This window comes from Cupressus sempervirens, chromosome 7, assembly GCF_028749045.1.
Source record: "Cupressus sempervirens isolate cs-2001-9-10 chromosome 7, ASM2874904v1, whole genome shotgun sequence".
NCBI classification, from domain to species: Eukaryota; Viridiplantae; Streptophyta; class Pinopsida; order Cupressales; family Cupressaceae; genus Cupressus; species Cupressus sempervirens.
Genome location: NC_143124.1, coordinates 902,677,102 through 902,694,995, shown reverse-complemented (window position 1 = coordinate 902,694,995; position 17,894 = coordinate 902,677,102). Strand labels below are relative to the sequence as shown.

General features: G+C 35.6%; 1 protein-coding gene across 12 annotated transcripts; it reads left to right on the top strand.

Annotated features, from left to right (window-relative positions):
- The first annotated feature begins 446 nt into the window (after positions 1–446).
- Positions 447–14,397, top strand: LOC149550421 (phosphoenolpyruvate carboxylase). 12 transcript variants are annotated; one of them, XM_089793450.1, is made up of 13 exons: positions 447–597; positions 990–1,067; positions 1,205–1,450; positions 5,827–6,218; positions 7,912–7,996; positions 10,515–10,737; positions 10,895–10,998; positions 11,123–11,210; positions 11,387–11,541; positions 11,639–12,637; positions 12,757–13,143; positions 13,261–13,554; positions 14,112–14,397. In XM_089793450.1, exons 3-12 carry the CDS (start codon positions 1,280–1,282, stop codon positions 13,549–13,551), a joined length of 2,895 nt encoding a protein of 964 aa, XP_089649576.1. In that variant the 5' UTR covers positions 447–597; positions 990–1,067; positions 1,205–1,279; the 3' UTR covers positions 13,552–13,554; positions 14,112–14,397. The 12 variants fall into 12 exon arrangements, with proteins under 12 accessions (XP_089649576.1, XP_089649570.1, XP_089649572.1 ...); XM_089793444.1 differs by having other exon boundaries at positions 447–760; XM_089793446.1 differs by having other exon boundaries at positions 453–760; positions 1,240–1,450.
- The last annotated feature ends 3,497 nt before the right edge of the window (positions 14,398–17,894 follow it).

Here is a 17,894-nt window from a genome sequence, read left to right as displayed (position 1 = left end):
CTTCTAAAGTTAATACTTTCTTCACATACTTACGATATGATATGATATGATATGATAGATTTTAATGATGTCCACGAGACTAAAGTAGTCTGTGGGACCCATGCAATCACCCTCGGGTGGAATAGTCAGTTTGGCTCAAGTGATTCATAGATTCAAATGGAGAAAGCAACTGACTAGTTTGGCTCCTGACTCGGGACGGTGATTGCATGGGTCCCATAGACTACTTTAGTCTTGTGGACGTCACTAAAATCTATCATATCATATCATATCTCTTCACTTGATCTTCCTCGAATAAATAGTTGAAGTCCTTGTTCTGCAATATTTTTGTATAACCAGATCTATTATTAAGTATTATATAGTTTTAAAGTTGTTGGACACGTGTTCAATCGTGAAGTTGTGGGTGTCCATGGTGCGAATAATATACCACCTAGATTCCATTTGACGGAATTGCTAAGCCAAGTTGATTTTGCAAAATCTGTCTCGTGGGGAAGCTTCTCATGGTCGGACAAAATTTCTGCCATGTGGTTTTGGCTTTTTAGCTGAATTCGAAGGGTAAATGCATGGGATGTGGCGTGGATAAGCGCGGACAATTTTTTGGTTAATATCTCTTCCTTTCTGGCATTGAATATTTCTACCAGAGGACGATGATTCGTTCAGGGGTTCAAAATTGACTTTTTTTTTGTGATTGATTTATTGAGGCCGACATTTTGGGCCGGAAAATTCTATTTATACTTGCTTGGAACTTCCACTCATTAACTGTGTAAGCCTCTTGGCCACTTGAATTTTGGATTTTTCTTTATGTTCACGCGTGGTTTACCATTTTAGGATAAACAGTATTGGTCCCCTTTCATTAAAGAGTATGGGCAAGTTGGAGAGTTTTTTTATTTGATAGCACGGGATGGTTTTAGGATCATGAGCACCGTCTTTTTAATTTACACTTAACCTGTTGATTTCTCTGAAGTGGGATCTGGGTTGTTTCGATTTTGCAGGCCTTGGGCTGTTGTAATTGCATCCTAGCCTACTGATGGAGAACAGTTTTGTTTGAGGATTCAATTCATAACCACCAGGTCTGCTTTTTTTTAAGTACCATTACTTCTGTTTGACTCGCCAATTCATATCTTCAGGCCTATTCTATGGTCTAGCTATTCCATACTGGTGGATTCTACCACATTTTCTGACATTTGTCTTTGATCCGAATTTGCAGTAGGATTATAACGTAATTTGGGACTGCTTGCCTAGACTGCAGATTTCATCGAAGGAGCACAATCTGAGTTGCAAGATGGCTCGAAACAACAACATAGAGAAAATGGCATCCATAGATGCTCAGATGAGGCTTCTTGTTCCGGGTAAAGTGTCTGAAGATGACAAGCTCATCGAATATGATGCCCTACTATTGGATCGGTTTCTTGATATCCTACAGGACTTACATGGAGAAGAGATCAAGGAGACGGTTTGTAAATTGTTCCAATTTTACTGCTTGAGGCATTTATTTCTTTTGAGCTTTCAGCTACATTCTATTCTTGCTTTACTTTCATGGAAATGCACTAGTTATTCCCTTTCTCTACTCTTGAAATACGTACTTTCAATTAGTTCGATTGGTCACTCTTGAACACTTGTGTTCATCAATAGTTAAATTAAACTAAATTAAAATTTCGTTTTGTAAACTGTGTTGATTTTTAAATGCAAATCTAAATACCTTTATTTTGTCTGGTTTTATTCTGGACTTAGTTTAAAAAAGTTAAACTAGTCAGACTACATCACAATGGGTAGTCTGAGTGGTACCATAGATTTCTGCGCAAATAATGGAGTTGGGCCTGAAATTCTTGTATATTCGTTGTATTTTATTCTTGGATCAAATGCTCTTACATATGATCTGTTATTGAAGGTTAAAAACTTGACCTAGTTAGCACGTCAAATTGTGATATTGCTATCACCTAGTTCCAAGGAGTGCTAAGTGTTCCATTCATTCTCATGATAGATGGGTTCATGTGAACCACTGCTCATGAAACTTGGGTCAATGAGTTTGACTCAAAAAATAACACAGTTAAATCCTGATAGCAATATCACAAATTAACCTAGTTAGTCTGCAAAACAGTGGATGGTCTAGACTTACCATTCATTTCTGGGAAACAAATTTAGTTGGCTCTTTAACTTACAAATAGCCTTTTTCTTATGCTTAAATGATTGGGTAAGCTTGGTTCTACCGGGCATTTCTGCCCAAGTAATTTAGTTATCACTAGTTGGGTTTGAATCTCATGAACGGCCATTGCATTTTATGCTTGAATCGAAAGCTTTTACATATGGTGTGTAATTGAAGGCTACAAAATTGTACAGATTCAGGATGCACTACAACGGTTAGTCTGAGTTCTATGCATACGTTTCTGGGCTAATAATTTAGCTGGGTCTCAAATTCGTGGACATACTACATAGTTGATACTAAAATCAAGTCCTTTTAATTTGGTCTGGCATTGAAACTCGCAAAAATAAACCTATTTAGCATTTAGGCTGAAAGAGTAGGTGGCCTTAGTTATACCACTTATTTCTGTCATGCAACGTTATTGGGTCTTCAAACTCATTAACAGCCTTTGTGTTTAATGCTTACATTGGTGTTGAATTTTCAATATTAACCTAGTTAGATGCATTATGGAGGATAATCTCTGTGCTTCTATACAATTCACAAAAGAGAGCCTTTGTAATAGCTAAGTCCTTATCATTTCCAGTTTTGCTAGATATGAATAAATTTTATGCAAGCTAAGTTTCTGGTTCCAACTGCATGGTAAATTTTGTTTGCATTGGTTCAGGCCTGAATAAAGGATTCATCATCAGGGAAGAAGCCTAATCTTGAGAAAAGAATAAGGGAGAATCAGAAAATATTTTACTATGATTCTAGAAGAAGGAAACAGAGCCCATCAAGTCCATAGTCGAGTAAGATCAAAGTTCATTGAGAATCATAATCTTGAAGCCTATAGGAGGATGACTAAACAAATAGAACACTTAGACTGACGGACCTAAATTCTGCCCTAGCTTATGAAGAACAGTTTTTCCAAGTCTGATTCAACATCCCTACCTCTGTTTGGGTTGATTGGGCATTTCTCCATTTCATAATTCCTCCGATTTTTCTTACCCGAACAACTCTACAAGTGTTGCATTTTTTTTTTCTTAAGTTGATTGCATAATTGGGTTTGTTTTCCAGTGTCAATTTTCTTTAACCTTTGAATGTACCTGTGCTTCTCTTTAATTTTTGTTTTGGAGCAATATAAGAGACTCTGCACGAGAAAAAAAGAGACATATTTCTTTCCTTTTCTTAGGTTAGTAGAGTGCCTAGGTGTCTTGGATTTGGACATAAGGGTGCTGAATGGTCTAAAAATTAGAAGCAGTTTTTACTTCATGTCTTTAGTTTTAAGGATCCTAACAATAATTCTGAGCTGTGCCTTTAGCATAAAATAGTAACAGTTTTTGGTTCCGTTCCTTGAGGCTTTCCTCTTGAGAACTTTTAAAAGATGTCTTCCTCCAGTCTTCAACTGAATAATTTGTTAACTTATAGATTCATGCATGTTTTCCTTCTAAAATTCATTGTGCCAGTGAGATATTTCTATTTCTAGGCATTTTTACTTACAAAAATGGGAGCTTTTGGTCTTCTTCTATAATGCAAGTCATCCTAGATCTATTAACAGTCTTGTAATAGCTAGAATTTTGGGGAAGTCGTGTCTAGGGCTTCCAAAGCTTTGACTTTCAATGGAAGCACACAAAGGAGTCTTTTCGATAAAGGTGGAAATTCATGCATTAACAAGAACAAGTCATGGCATAAACTTTGGAGTTCATGCACTGCGCGTGAAGATGGGGCAAATGCTTTTGGTTAGGGGTGGCAAATGAGAGAATGTGCATGGCAAAAGGGTGTGCAAACATCCAAAATATTATACATTGCTGGGATTCGCACAATTGGTGTGATAATTTTATATACTTGCAAGTTGAAGCTACAAGAATAGATGGATGATCTGTTTTGTTCAGTGTGTGCGCCTTTGTGTCCTTATCTTAGGCCATGTGGTTAGGCATCTCTTCACTTCCCTGTGTGCATTATTCTGTCGCCATTGTAAACTTGATGTATTGTACTATTCTTTCAATCCTTTTATGAACAAATTGTCTATGGTGGGGGAGAGCAATGAACTAACAACAACCTCTTGTTTCCTTTCATAAGCTTTATATAGGAATAAAATGTTGTATATCTTGGTCAATTTTGATCAGGTTCTGTTTTCATTGCTTGTGACTTTACCAACCATTTTGATGGCCTGATTTGGGGAAATTCTGTGCACAACAATTTTATATCGAACTTATGAGAATTATGTTGATCATCCGTTCTAAATTCCTTTTTTCAAATGTGTTCTCTGTGCATAATGTTCCTCATAATCGGCAATGTGAGAAAGGGGCTATTGTGAGTTTTCTTTTTTATATTGATAGAAATTGGCACTTCTTTTGGCCCTATGTATGTTTAGAAAAAAAGAAAACCAAACGAACCACTTACAATACCAATACCTGGAGAGTGATTTTCATGTCAAGCTACGACTAGACTGGCCATTTCAAAAGAATATATATGTGTGTGTGTGTGTGTCTATATATATATATATATATATAGAAACAAGGTTTATGAAAGAATCGTAATTGATTGACACTAACAAATACATGCATGTAGCAGCTGGCACTAATCATGCAAACATTATGAGCACATAAAACAGATTCATAGAGTTGCAACTGAATGCCTAAAGCTGCAAATGACAAATTCTAGCGCTGGATTCAGCTACTTGCATTTTTCTGCTTTTAAACTTGCTGTTTGAGGGATATCTGTGCAAATCATTTCTTTGTCAGGAGTAATCACACTTGAAGCCTATGCATCAAGCTTCTGGCTGAGACTATTTGAGTGCTTTTGGAATAGTGTACACTGTTTGATATTTTAGTAAATGCCAAAAGATAGTGTACAATACTAATATCTGGAGGCTAATTATTATGTCAAGCCATTAGAGCTAGAGACATCGTTTGGAAAAAAAACATCATATACACAATTATGTTTTTGGGCAGTGGGTTATATAGACAGGGTCAATGAAAGAAGTATAACAGATTGACACTGAACAGACACACATGTATGTATCATCCAGCACTAATAAAGCCAACATTAAGAGCACACATACGCCAGGACCTAAAGAGAAACAGTAAACATAGAGTAGCATGAAACCCTGAAGCTGCATATCAGATTTGATGCTGTGTTTAGCTTCATGCCTTTTTCTCAGTTTGAAAGATCTGTCAGAGGGTTTTCTGTGTAAATCATTTTTTGGTTAATAATAACTGCAATTGAAGCCTTTGTATAGCTTCTGACTTGAAGGTTTGAATACATTATAGAACAGTGTTATTATGTTTCTTTTATTTCATCTTCTTTACATCTTTTCTGTCCTATTATCATTTAGTTATCTTGTGATGGATGGACCATGCCATCAAGATGTGTACTATTAAAACTTGAGGCTTCTCCTCATCTTCACAATTCCCAGAGTCCACATATCTGTGACATCCTTTGTATGCTGGTGAATGAATAATTTTATATGGGACTTTTGACTTTCAAGTTTAAATAGGGCTTTGCTTATGTCACAATTTGGCATTTTAAAGTTACGGTTCTTCAAAATTTATAATCTGAATGCCATCTGGCTCATGTCTTGCTTTTAGAGCCTCGAAGTTATTTTAGTGCATTGTGCAGTGTGGCACAAATATTTTATTTTAATGTAACCAAAAACTACAAGTTGCATTGTTAAGGTGCTTGAGCATATTCTACCCCTTGTCATGCAGGTCCAGGACTGCTATGAACTTTCTGGAGAATATGAGGGAAAGGGCAATCCTGGCAAGCTAGAAGAGCTTGGAAGAGTATTAACGAGCTTGGATCCCGGAGATTCTATTGTTGTGGCAAGCTCATTTTCTCATATGCTTAATTTAGCAAATTTGGCCGAAGAAGTTCAAATTGCTCATCGACGCAGAACTAAACATAAAAAAGGAGATTTTGCAGATGAGAATTCTGCAACAACTGAATCAGATTTGGAAGAGACTTTTAAAAGGCTAGTTTATCAACTGGGCAAATCACCTGCAGAGGTTTTTGATGCCTTAAAGAATCAGACTGTTGATTTGGTTTTGACTGCACACCCAACGCAGTCAGTTCGGAGGTCATTGCTACAGAAACATGCTAGGTATGTTTTCCTGAGTGCCATCCATTATCTTGTTTGTGCATGTAGACAGAAATTTGTGCAGCCAATCTCGAAGCTTGTGTAGTGGGATGGTACTGTCAAAAATCAACAAAACTTGTTCTGCATTTATAATATGCCTGAGTGGCTATTCCATTACCCTTTTTATTATTGATAAAAATTCAAGATCATATTTCCATCATACAAATATTTTAGCCTTTATAGTTTATACCCAAAGGATAAAACACTAACCCAAGATGGGGATTAAAACATAATAGTAATATGGTAACTACTTATAAGTAACTGACTGAGATATCTGAAACAGGAAGAAAATCAATGAGAAAATGAGTTGATCATCATCAAACAATAGAGTTTCATGTTAGCAGGAGAGTTAGGAAGCTATTGATGTTTGATATTTTTTAATTTCCGTATTTTTTTTGGAATGCATTATTGCTGGCATATACTGAAACTCTATTTTCACAGGGTCCATATTGATACCCTGTTGCATTTTTATTCTCCAACTCAAATATAAGAGTCATAATCTCAAACTTAACAAATTTGAACCTTGTAAACCTCAGTTCTTACAGCTTTGTTAATCCTGTTTTCTTGGTTAAAGATAGTTGCTGTTCTGTTTTCTAAAGTCTTTGCATACCTTGTTATAACAGCAATAATATCCTTATGGTCTTCTTCACCTATTCAATAAAGAGCTAAACCCAAACCCACAAGAACATTCTCTAGAGTGGCCGATTGAGAAGCTATCTACAATGTCTCCTCTTTATATTTCCCTTGGCCTTTGACTAATGGTGGATTGAGCCTCATATAGTCTACAATTGTGCTATTCATCTTTGGTTGGCTGCATTCCAAAATTTCTTCTGAATAGTCTTACATTTTAATCTTCTTTTGAACTTAATTTACTTCATGGTGGTCACATATTTCTCTACAGCTTCCATCATAGGTTTGATCCTAATTAATATCTTCTTTATTTTTGAACTTCATGTTTCTTTTGTTGAGAAAGACAGTAAATTTTGAAACAGAAAATGATATCAAAATACTTAAAATTCTGCATAAAAAGTGTTTTTTAAAACAAGAGAATGGCCACTGATAAAGATTAGTCAGTTTGCTTCTGCACCCAATAATAATATCAGGACTCATAGTTCAAAAAGAACTTGTTCGAGTCTCTCATACCTACAATCCAAATACTTTATGCAAGCCCAGTGCAATATCTTATATTATACAGAGCTACCATTCTCTGGCCTCTGGGCTGTTGGCATTAGTCCATGTTCCTAGGTAATTAAGTGTCAGAAATACCATCAGGTTTCATAATAATTGTCATTTAAAATCTAACTCCATATATTGTTAGTTGGAGATGTCAAGTCAACCCTGGGCCAGTTTTTATTGTCCCCAGGTTCTACTTCTGCATAATCTACTCTTGGCATTAAACCAAAGCTATTCAGCATTTCTTATATGCCAATAATGTGAAAGGCATTTTATCTCTTATTGATATAAATGTTAAGCAACACAGAGAGGCTTTCCCAGGGAGAAAATCATGTCACCATGGAGATGAGCTGATAACCAAATATTTCACAAAAGGAATGTTTTGCTTAGGAATGTATTAGGAATACTAGATGAAAATGACTTGGGCGTTCATAACAATGTTGTTATTACATGTAACAAGACAGAAATTTGTGTTTTTTTGCAGGATTCGGAATTGCTTGTCACAATTGTATTCAAAAGATGTTACTCCAGATGAGAAGCAAGAGTTAGATGAAGCTTTGCAGAGAGAGGTAACTTATTGTTTATTAGTTAGTCAAGTGGGGTACTTGGGTATTATAAATTCCGTTGGTACTGCATTTCTGCTCTCAACATATTTATTTTGGAGTATCATGCATAGAATGTTATAAGTAAACTATTCTTTTAGAAAGTCTTTAAATAATGTTGTCACATGATGCCCTTGTTAAACTTTTTTTTCCTTTCACTTTCCTTGCATTCTGTATCAGAGGAATGCATAATAATAAAGTTTCATTGAGTGATGTGGTTGTAGCACATGGCCAGATGGTGTCAATGCCTTTTTGGCACTGTACATGTCACTCGCATAAACTTTAAAGCATAATTTGCAATCCTGGAATTTTAAACCAAAGGCACTGCAATTAATATTTCTTCTTAATGCAAATTTTCTGTCTTCCTTTCATGGCTTCTGATTTTATTATTCAACTAATTTTTTCGTCCATTTTTTGTATACTTTATTCCATGCAGTCTCTTGTTTTCGTGACATATTTGGTTGCTCAGTTATTAGAGATCATCTCATCTATTTCCAATGCAATGCTTCTGTTTTGGCTGCCATTTAACGTAAATGTACAGAGAGTTTGTTTGCATCATGGTAGCTGCACATATCTTTACATGCATTAACACAGCATCATAAAATTAATAATTATAGATGAAATTCAATCACTAGGGTTTAAAACAAAAACTTGGCAAAAGCTTGGGGACTATGAACTTTATCAAAAAATGGAGAAAAAGTCTAATGTTGTTTCATGTCAAATATAGTCCATATAAATGAAAATGGATGTTATACGTTATTAAAATGCTAATTATAAAAATTGCACAGAACTTTCAAAAAATCTTGTTTACCTACTCTAAGAGGGTTTGCGTAAACAGATAGCCCTAATATAGGAAGCATTCATTATTTGTTCTCCATTATATGGCTAGTGGAGTCTCTGGCTTATTATTTTAGGGGTAGCCATGTGTTCTCCACCCGATTCTTCATTAGAGTATCTTGTATTTTTCTGTTCTGGGACCTGTCTGTGTTTACTTTGTGTTTTTCTGTCTCTAAGCTTTAAATTGAGCCCAAAAAAGTATAATATAAAAGGAAATCACTTTTTGAAAAACTCGAGTGTGGGCCAATGACATGACAAGTTCTATCTTTTCTCTGTATTTTTTGTTTCTGACTTCCAACTGTTCCTAACATTAAAATGAGCCCAAAAACGATATAATAGTAAAAAGGAATTCTCTCTACGAAAAAATACAGTATTGGCATAAAAAATGCGGCAGGTTGTGATTACTTGTGATTAATCACACTTTTTTCAAATGCAGTATTACTTTGGTCTGCAAATAGATGATGAATTTATTAATATTATGGAAACTTTGCTTGATTAATGTGATCCATGGAAGCATTCATGCAATCATCAAATGACTCGAGTATTAACAGGGAATGCTAATAGTTGTTTCTCTTTTAAGTATTAACTCATGATCACATGCCCATCGGTAGTTTGTTTTTTCCTCTGTTTATTGGTTTCTTGGTAGTCTGTGCAAACTAATCTTAGTTTCTGAATATTTCTTAGTAGGTATAGTTTTATTCAGAAAATATCAGCAAATTACCAGGGAGATTAATTTGTAAGAGAATTTTCAGTATTGGTAAGGTTTTAAGATTTTATTTGTTTTCTTGAGAAAGTTGATAAAGTTTTTGAAAATGCAAAATAATGCAACGTTGTAAAAAATTTGATTAATCTTTTTACAAGAAGATTGAAACTAGAAAATATTGGTCATTTAAACTTCCTCGGCATATACGTTCATTATTTTCAAACTACTAGGGATGCAATGTTTTGGAGAAAAAATTAAAATTCTCAGTACTGATAAGGTTTTTAGATTTTTTTTGTTTTTCCAAAGAAACTTAGTAAAGTTTTTGAAAAATGTAAAATATTGCTACTTTCAAAAATTTTGATTTATCTTTTTGTAAGAATATTAAAGACTAGAAAATTTGAAGCACTATAAATTCTCCTGCATACATCTGTAGCAATGTGCAGTTGCACATCTGAACAGCATTTTCATGCACACAAATTGTCTACAAGCCCTAAGCCCTGCAATCAGGTCTACAATAGTTTTCCAGCCAAGATGTACAATTTACATTTTTCCATAGCACAGTTGTGATTAGCTCTATTTTTTAATGTCATGATGTTTTCAATTCTGCATGTTTGGTCTATGAGACTTGTAGGTTTATATTTAGGAAGGGTTTTGGCATGATGTAGTACTAGTTTCCACCAGCTTATCTGCTTACGCAATATTTGATAATCTATTTGCAAGCATCCATTTCGAGACATTTGAAAAAGAGCATATAAAGGGAATAATGAAGAATATGGAAAGCTTATAATCTGATGCATTAGCATTTTCTGGTATTTGGTTAAGTTCAGTGTTGTTCTGTTGAAGTGTATGCTTGAATCTCCAGTAATGAAATTTAACTTGTAAATTGCTTTCTCCATTTGAATCTGTGTGATGATTGGTGCTCAATATTTTATTTAATGTTTTCAGATTCAAGCTGCATTTCGAACAGATGAAATCCGGCGCACTCCTCCTACTCCACAAGATGAGATGCGTGCAGGAATGAGTTATTTTCATGAGACCATATGGAAGGGAGTGCCAAAATTCTTGCGTCGTATTGATACTGCTCTTAAGTCAATTGGGATAAATGAAAGAGTGCCATATAATGCACCTCTTATACAATTCTCATCATGGATGGGAGGTGATCGAGATGGTTCGTATATATAATTCAAATGCCCACAGCTTAATTGGTTGTTTAGGGTTTGCCATTTTCCTATTTTATTTTTTCTTATGCCCTGGGATGGTCATTAAGTCTTTTGTAGACTTCATGATACTGGTAATGATCAATTCTTCACTGTCTACTGTTGCAGGAAATCCCAGAGTGACTCCAGAAGTTACAAGGGATGTGTGTTTGCTTGCAAGAATGATGGCAGCAAATTTATATTATTCTCAAATTGAAGATCTTATGTTTGAGGTATGAAATCAACCTTTTTGAGTTGTCATTTAGTAATTACATTTAAATCGCTTAAAATGTATCAATGTCTGTATATCCATCAGGTCAGATCATTTTATTTCACGTGCATATCTGTTCCTTGCAGTTGTCCATGTGGCGTTGTAGTGATGAACTGAGAGAACGTGCCTTACAGCTTTTTAGTTCTTCAAAGAAAGATACAAAGCACTACATAGGTATATTACATCGGTCAGCCCTCTATAATTTGAGAACTAAAAGATAGCATATACTTCTCAAAGTAATTTGCAGCTGTGGATATCTTATGTAGACCTCTATTAAAAAGTGCATGACTTATTTTTCCTCCCATTCTCTCTGTTTATTGATTATCTGCCTGTCTGTATCTTGGCTGCAGAATTTTGGAAACAAGTGCCTCCAAATGAGCCCTTTCGGGTGATATTGGGAGATATACGAGACAAATTATACCAAACACGTGAACGTGCACGTCATATACTAGCTAGTGGAGTATCTGACATTCCAGAGGAAGCAACCTTCACAAGTATTGACCAGGTAAAAAATACAGCACAGGAATTAGATTCCAATATTATTTTCATTTTATGTTTACTGGATGAGTTGATTGTTTTTCTGATATTTCGTCTGGTTCTAGTTTTTGGAGCCACTTGAACTTTGCTATAGATCATTGTGCTCTACTGGTGACCAGCCAATTGCAGATGGCAGTCTCCTTGACTTTATGCGCCAAGTTTCAACATTTGGTTTGTCATTTGTAAGGTTGGATATCAGACAGGAATCTGAGAGACACACTGATGTTATGGATGCAATTACAAAACACTTGGGTATTGGATCATACAAAGAATGGTCTGAGGAAAAACGACAAGAGTGGCTCTTGTTAGAACTGCAAGGCAAACGACCTTTGTTTGGGCCCGACCTTCCAAAGACAGATGAGATTCGTGATGTCCTAGACACATTTCATGTGATTTCTGAGCTTCCACCTGACAACTTTGGAGCTTATATAATTTCAATGGCAACTGCAGCATCTGATGTTTTAGTAGTTGAGTTATTGCAAAGGGAATGCCATGTGAGAAAACCCTTACGAGTTGTACCCTTATTTGAAAAGCTGGCAGATCTAGATGCTGCTCCAGCTGCATTAGCTAGGTTGTTTTCAATTAACTGGTACAGAAATAGAATCAACGGAAAGCAAGAGGTTATGATAGGCTATTCTGATTCTGGTAAGGATGCTGGTCGGCTGTCTGCTGCTTGGCAATTGTACAAAGCCCAGGAGGACCTTATAAAGGTGGCTAAAGAATTTGGTGTGAAGTTGACAATGTTCCATGGTCGTGGAGGAACTGTAGGAAGAGGAGGTGGTCCAACCCATCTAGCTATATTGTCTCAGCCCCCAGATACAATCCATGGCTCCTTGAGGGTCACTGTCCAAGGAGAAGTCATAGAACAGTCATTTGGTGAGGAACACTTGTGTTTCAGAACTCTACAGCGGTTTACTGCTGCCACTCTGGAACATGGAATGCATCCTCCGGTTTCTCCAAAACTTGAGTGGCGTAAATTGATGGATGAAATGGCCATTATTGCTACTGAGGAGTACAGATCAATTGTTTTCAAGGAGAGCAGATTTGTTGAATATTTTCGTTCCGTGAGTATCGATATCCAAATTATTTTCATTTTTCCTCCGTGTTTTCTATGAATAGATAGATCATTGCCTTGGGATATTTAAGTCTTTCATGCATTAAATTTCCTGACTTTTTTGGCCAGGCAACTCCTGAATTAGAGTATGGTCGAATGAACATTGGAAGTCGCCCGTCAAAAAGGAAGCCAAGTGGAGGCATTGAGTCACTCCGTGCCATCCCATGGATATTTGCTTGGACACAAACTCGTTTTCATCTTCCTGTGTGGCTAGGATTTGGTGCAGCATTCAAGAATGTTTTAGACAAGGATATAAGAAATCTCCATACTTTACGTGAGATGTACAATGAATGGCCATTCTTTCGGGTTACAATTGACTTAGTTGAAATGGTTTTTGCAAAGGGTGATCCAGGTATTACTTCTCTGTATGACAAATTATTGGTTTCAGAAGATTTGTGGAGCTTTGGTGAAAAATTAAGAGCTATCTATCTAGAAACCAAGGATCTCCTCCTCAAGGTAAATTGCTCACTTTACCTTGTGCAAATGGCAAACCTATAAAAAGGCAAAAATTAAATTGGTACCAAGGTTATACAAACAGAATATCATCAACAAAATTGCCATTGTTCTATGCAGGTGGCTGGACACAAAGACCTTCTTGAAGGTGATCCATACTTGAAACAACGGCTCAGACTTCGTGACTCATACATCACAACACTGAATGTTTGTCAGGCTTATACTTTGAAAAGAATAAGAGATCCCAACTTCCATTGTCAGCAGAGGCCTCATTTATCAAAGGAAAGTTCAACCAAACCGGCAGATGAATTGGTCAAGTTGAATCCAACAAGTGAGTATGCTCCAGGGCTGGAGGACACTTTGATTCTGACAATGAAGGGCATAGCAGCTGGTATGCAGAATACTGGTTAGAAGGTAAGTGACGAGCAGAACATCAATCTGTTTCTATTTTTCTATTTGTAGATTGGTAAGTTACTAGGCACATGAGAAATTTATATATTTCATATTCATTTTCATTAAAGTCTGCTTATTTGCTATATGATGAACATGCAATGGTGAAAGCTATGTATTCAACTTTAATGTCAACAATCTATCAATATTCCGGTTTTCCAAGTAAGAAAATGATGCATTTAGGAAGTTGATGAAAATGGTTACAATAAATGATTCTTTAGAAAAATGCAATCTGTATTTCACCAAAGCAAAATTCCTTACCCAAATTCTTTTCTTTCTTGGTGAAGTTAGGTTGCCTATAGCTGATCTATTTAGTAATTGATGTAGTACCACTTTTGAATGGTGGAGATTAGGATCAAAGCAATTGTATAAAGCTCCAGTGCAAAGGGCACAAATCTAAAGTTACTTATAGGATGTGGTCAGTTAAGTGGATGATAACTATTTAATAGATATGGTGTCTTTAATTCAAGTGATGTGTTTTTCTTTAAGAAATAATCTAATATTCGTGTTACATGATGCAGATCTTCGGCAGCAGACCAAAATCATGTCCTGTTGAATAATAACCATGATCGAAGTTTCTCTAGGCCTACATCCAAGGGGACTTCATTAGATTTATAATTTTTATGTTCGGCTTAGAAGTATGTTCTCCAACATCAGGACAGGCGGTTATCTGTTGAACAGACCAAGTATGACCTCGTTATTTATAAATGTATTGTGCATAAGGCACATTCTAAACAAACTATGTTTTACAAACTGCTCAAGGGATTCTTAGTATTTTATAATTTAATACCGTTTTTGTCTTTACAACTATCTTTGATTTTCCTCTGGGCTTTGCCATTAGTGTTTTGAAACTATAATAGCAGATTGATGACTGGAGTAAAAGAGATGAGTTTTCTATGGTGCTTTCAGGGGGGTAGTCAATTCTTTCAAGGATCTCTTCGCATGGTTTGCTGAATTAAGCATGGATTGATCATTTGATATTTGTGTGTTCTTATTCAATTCTAAAATATTCTATTATTTAATTCTTTGCATGGATAAAAGCCTTTTAATTACAGCTGTTGAAGCTTTTCAATAGATGTCTAGTTTTACTTTTTATGAAAGGCTTAATGATAAGCAAGTACCTTTTCTATGGTGGTTGAGATATGCACCCCAACCTATAATTATCTGTATGGGACTATACAGTGGTTGGTATGTTGGGTAATTTACTGATTTGTGGCTAAGTTGGACAGCGTAACAAGCCTTTAAACGTTGCATCCTACTCTGCAGAGTGCAATATAAAGATCGCAGTAGGCGTTAAAAGCACAATGAAATCGGCATGAACTATGAATTTTTCAAAAAATCACTAAAAAGTGGTTTTTGTGTGTTAAAACAGTTAGTCTCCACCTGGAGTATATTGAACATTTGAACTAAGAAATAACAAAAATAACAGGAGTTGAAAACCATCATTTTTTTGTATTAACAATTATATGGATTGACTTGGAAATCCAAGTAGCAAAAGCTCAAACAACCATCTCATCAATAATATATTTTCACCTAACTCTTTAACGTAAAAAAGATCAATGAAATTTATAAACATTTCAATGAAATTCCTTTTTTACAATAAAATATAAGCAGTGGTTTAAATATGGTCCAATCTGAAGAAACATATGAAATGTTCAATAGAAATTGTATTTTACCTTTTTACAAGTATTGATACTATAATATCCTCTTTCCATTAGTTTCATGAGGAGCTTGCTTAGCTTATTCTTCTCATCCTGATAGGCTAATTGGATGTTAGAAGGGATGCTTTGCTGGCCATACTTTTATTTATGTAGAAAATAAGATCTTATTTAATAGGCTTAGTATTATTAAAGTGACTTTATTTTATATAATCAAAGGTTTTTTTTTTTTTTGATGGGGTCTTCCACAAAATATTTGTAGCTATCAGAGATGGGAGCACAAGTTTTCTTGCTGAACCTTTTCGGCTAAGAAGTAAGGACTAAGGGGTATTTATTCCTCCAAATTGGTGTAGAGCACGATCCTGGTTTCATCCCTTTTCAATGTCAGAGCTCGAAGAGACTTGAGCTTTGGAAGACTCTTTAAGAACATTTCAACTTCATCGATAGACAAAAAAAATCTATTGACAAAAGTTAAATAATCTTCTAAAATGCAAATCAGTTTCATCTCATATTTTATAAAAAGCAAATGAGTTTTATTTCATACTGCTCAACATAATATACTTTTTATGTCATTTCTCCGGAGTTGAGATAATAGTCCATGGCTTCTTAAAGATGAAACCCCTAGGAAATTGAACGTTGGACGATACCCCAATCTCCATTAAGTGTTGGATTCATTCTGAGTGAACTGTTTGCAAAGTTCGGAAATCAAATATGGTTGATTGCTTCGATTTTTGTTGGAGATGATTAAAACGGCATTCTTAGGTATTTCGAAGATCGTTTAGATCCCTGCAATCAAGAGAAGCCAGTAGTTATGTTGTGCTATTGTCATTTTTTTTGAAAAAATAACCAAAGATACAACCGCAGGTCATTTCCTATGTCAAATCCTTCGCATTGGTTCATGATTAATTGCGTTGCTAAGAATATGCTATTGGGGAGTCGATAAAACCAAAAAGGAACACATCATCTGAAGAGAGTTCACACCCAAGCAAGGAGAAGAGTTTTGGAGGTGATACTACGAGGGTTGGTAGAAATAGATGCAAGGCTCAGACCAACTACACACATTGAAATTGGATTTTCTAGGCTCGTCAATAAGGCCCAGCAAAACCTCGAAGGCATTGGAGATTGTTGATTATAGAAGACAACTGCTGGAATCTAAATTAGGACTGCCCAACCAAGAACAAATATATTCAAATCGATTAGGTCAAACTTTTCCACTTACTGCTTGGTGTCCAAAATCGTTTCATATCATTTTTGTATCGTTTTGCAATGAAGATTAAAATACTGTAACAAATGTATCATTGTAAGTCAATACACAATGATCTTTTAGCATGGTAAACAAACTTAAATATGAATGCCAATTTGTAGCTACTCGATAACTGTCTTTGTTTGTGTGTCTGGTGAAACTATATAGACCCCTCATGTATTGCCAATGATATTACATCAGGTTTGTAGTATCAGGGTATTAACTCAGCTAAAACAATGAATTAACTACGGTATGAAGTTAGTATGCGAAGAGTTTGGAGTAGTGCCTCCGTTGGTATCAATGTTTAATATGATCAAGCAAGTGTTTGATTAAATGTTTTTCCAAAAATTTTTGTGTTTAAGGTTGAAGGTTGGAATCAAAATTGGGAACTAGTGAGCAGCTCAGTCTGAGGCAACTATCCATACTGTTTGACAAAATGTTAGTGCTATGTTGGTGAGATCTATGATGCAAATTCTGGGTTAGAATTACTAGGGATTCTTACAAGTTGGGTCTATGTCAGTTTGTTTGAGAAATAAGGTATTAACAGAGGGAGTTAAGGAAGCTTGGCGATCCCCTCAAGTACATGAAGGGAAACATCTTCTAGATTCATTGGTATCCATTAGAATTTATTTTCTAGCAGTGTAGGACAGGTTGCAAGTACGGAAGATTGAAGCAACAATAATTAACCATGAGGTGAAGATAGGGAGGCCATACATATAATGAGAGGTATTCAAACAAGGCAGGAACAAGTGGACAATGTATTAAAACAACTTACAATGGCCATTCAACAGATGAGTACTGCAACAAGGAGATCACAAGGTAGTTACATAGATGGTGATAGTGTGGTTAGCTCCCCACTATGTGAAAGAGTTCCTAAATGCTCTTCCGACAACCATTTTAAACCTTCTTTTATAGTGGAAAATGTTGAGGAAGAGGTGAATAATGCTGATGTAGATGTGATATATTCAGATAATGTGATGACTATGCATGATGTGTGGAGTCTTCTTCCCTAGCATACTCTATAGCATGTCAAGGCAGAATTGTCCTTCATTGAGTATACGTGACATGGGACAGCAAAGGGAAAGCATGAGAACCAGTCCATTTAGAGGGCCTAGGTATTAAAACAAGGATCTCAAATATGCTAATAATAACTTGTCACTTCTCAAATATGATGGTAGTGGAATAACAAGTTCAAGAGCTTGGATACCTTATTGAATATCAAGCCTATGAAGGAAACATAAGCAATCAAGTTTGCCATTATGCATTTAGGTGGAGTAGCCTAAGACCGTGACATCATGGATTAGAGACTCGGGACTACGGGTTGATTCATTTGTATAGGAATTTGGTATTAATTTGATTGTCTCTTGATAGAAAAGACGTGGAAGTGTATTACAGGGAGTTGG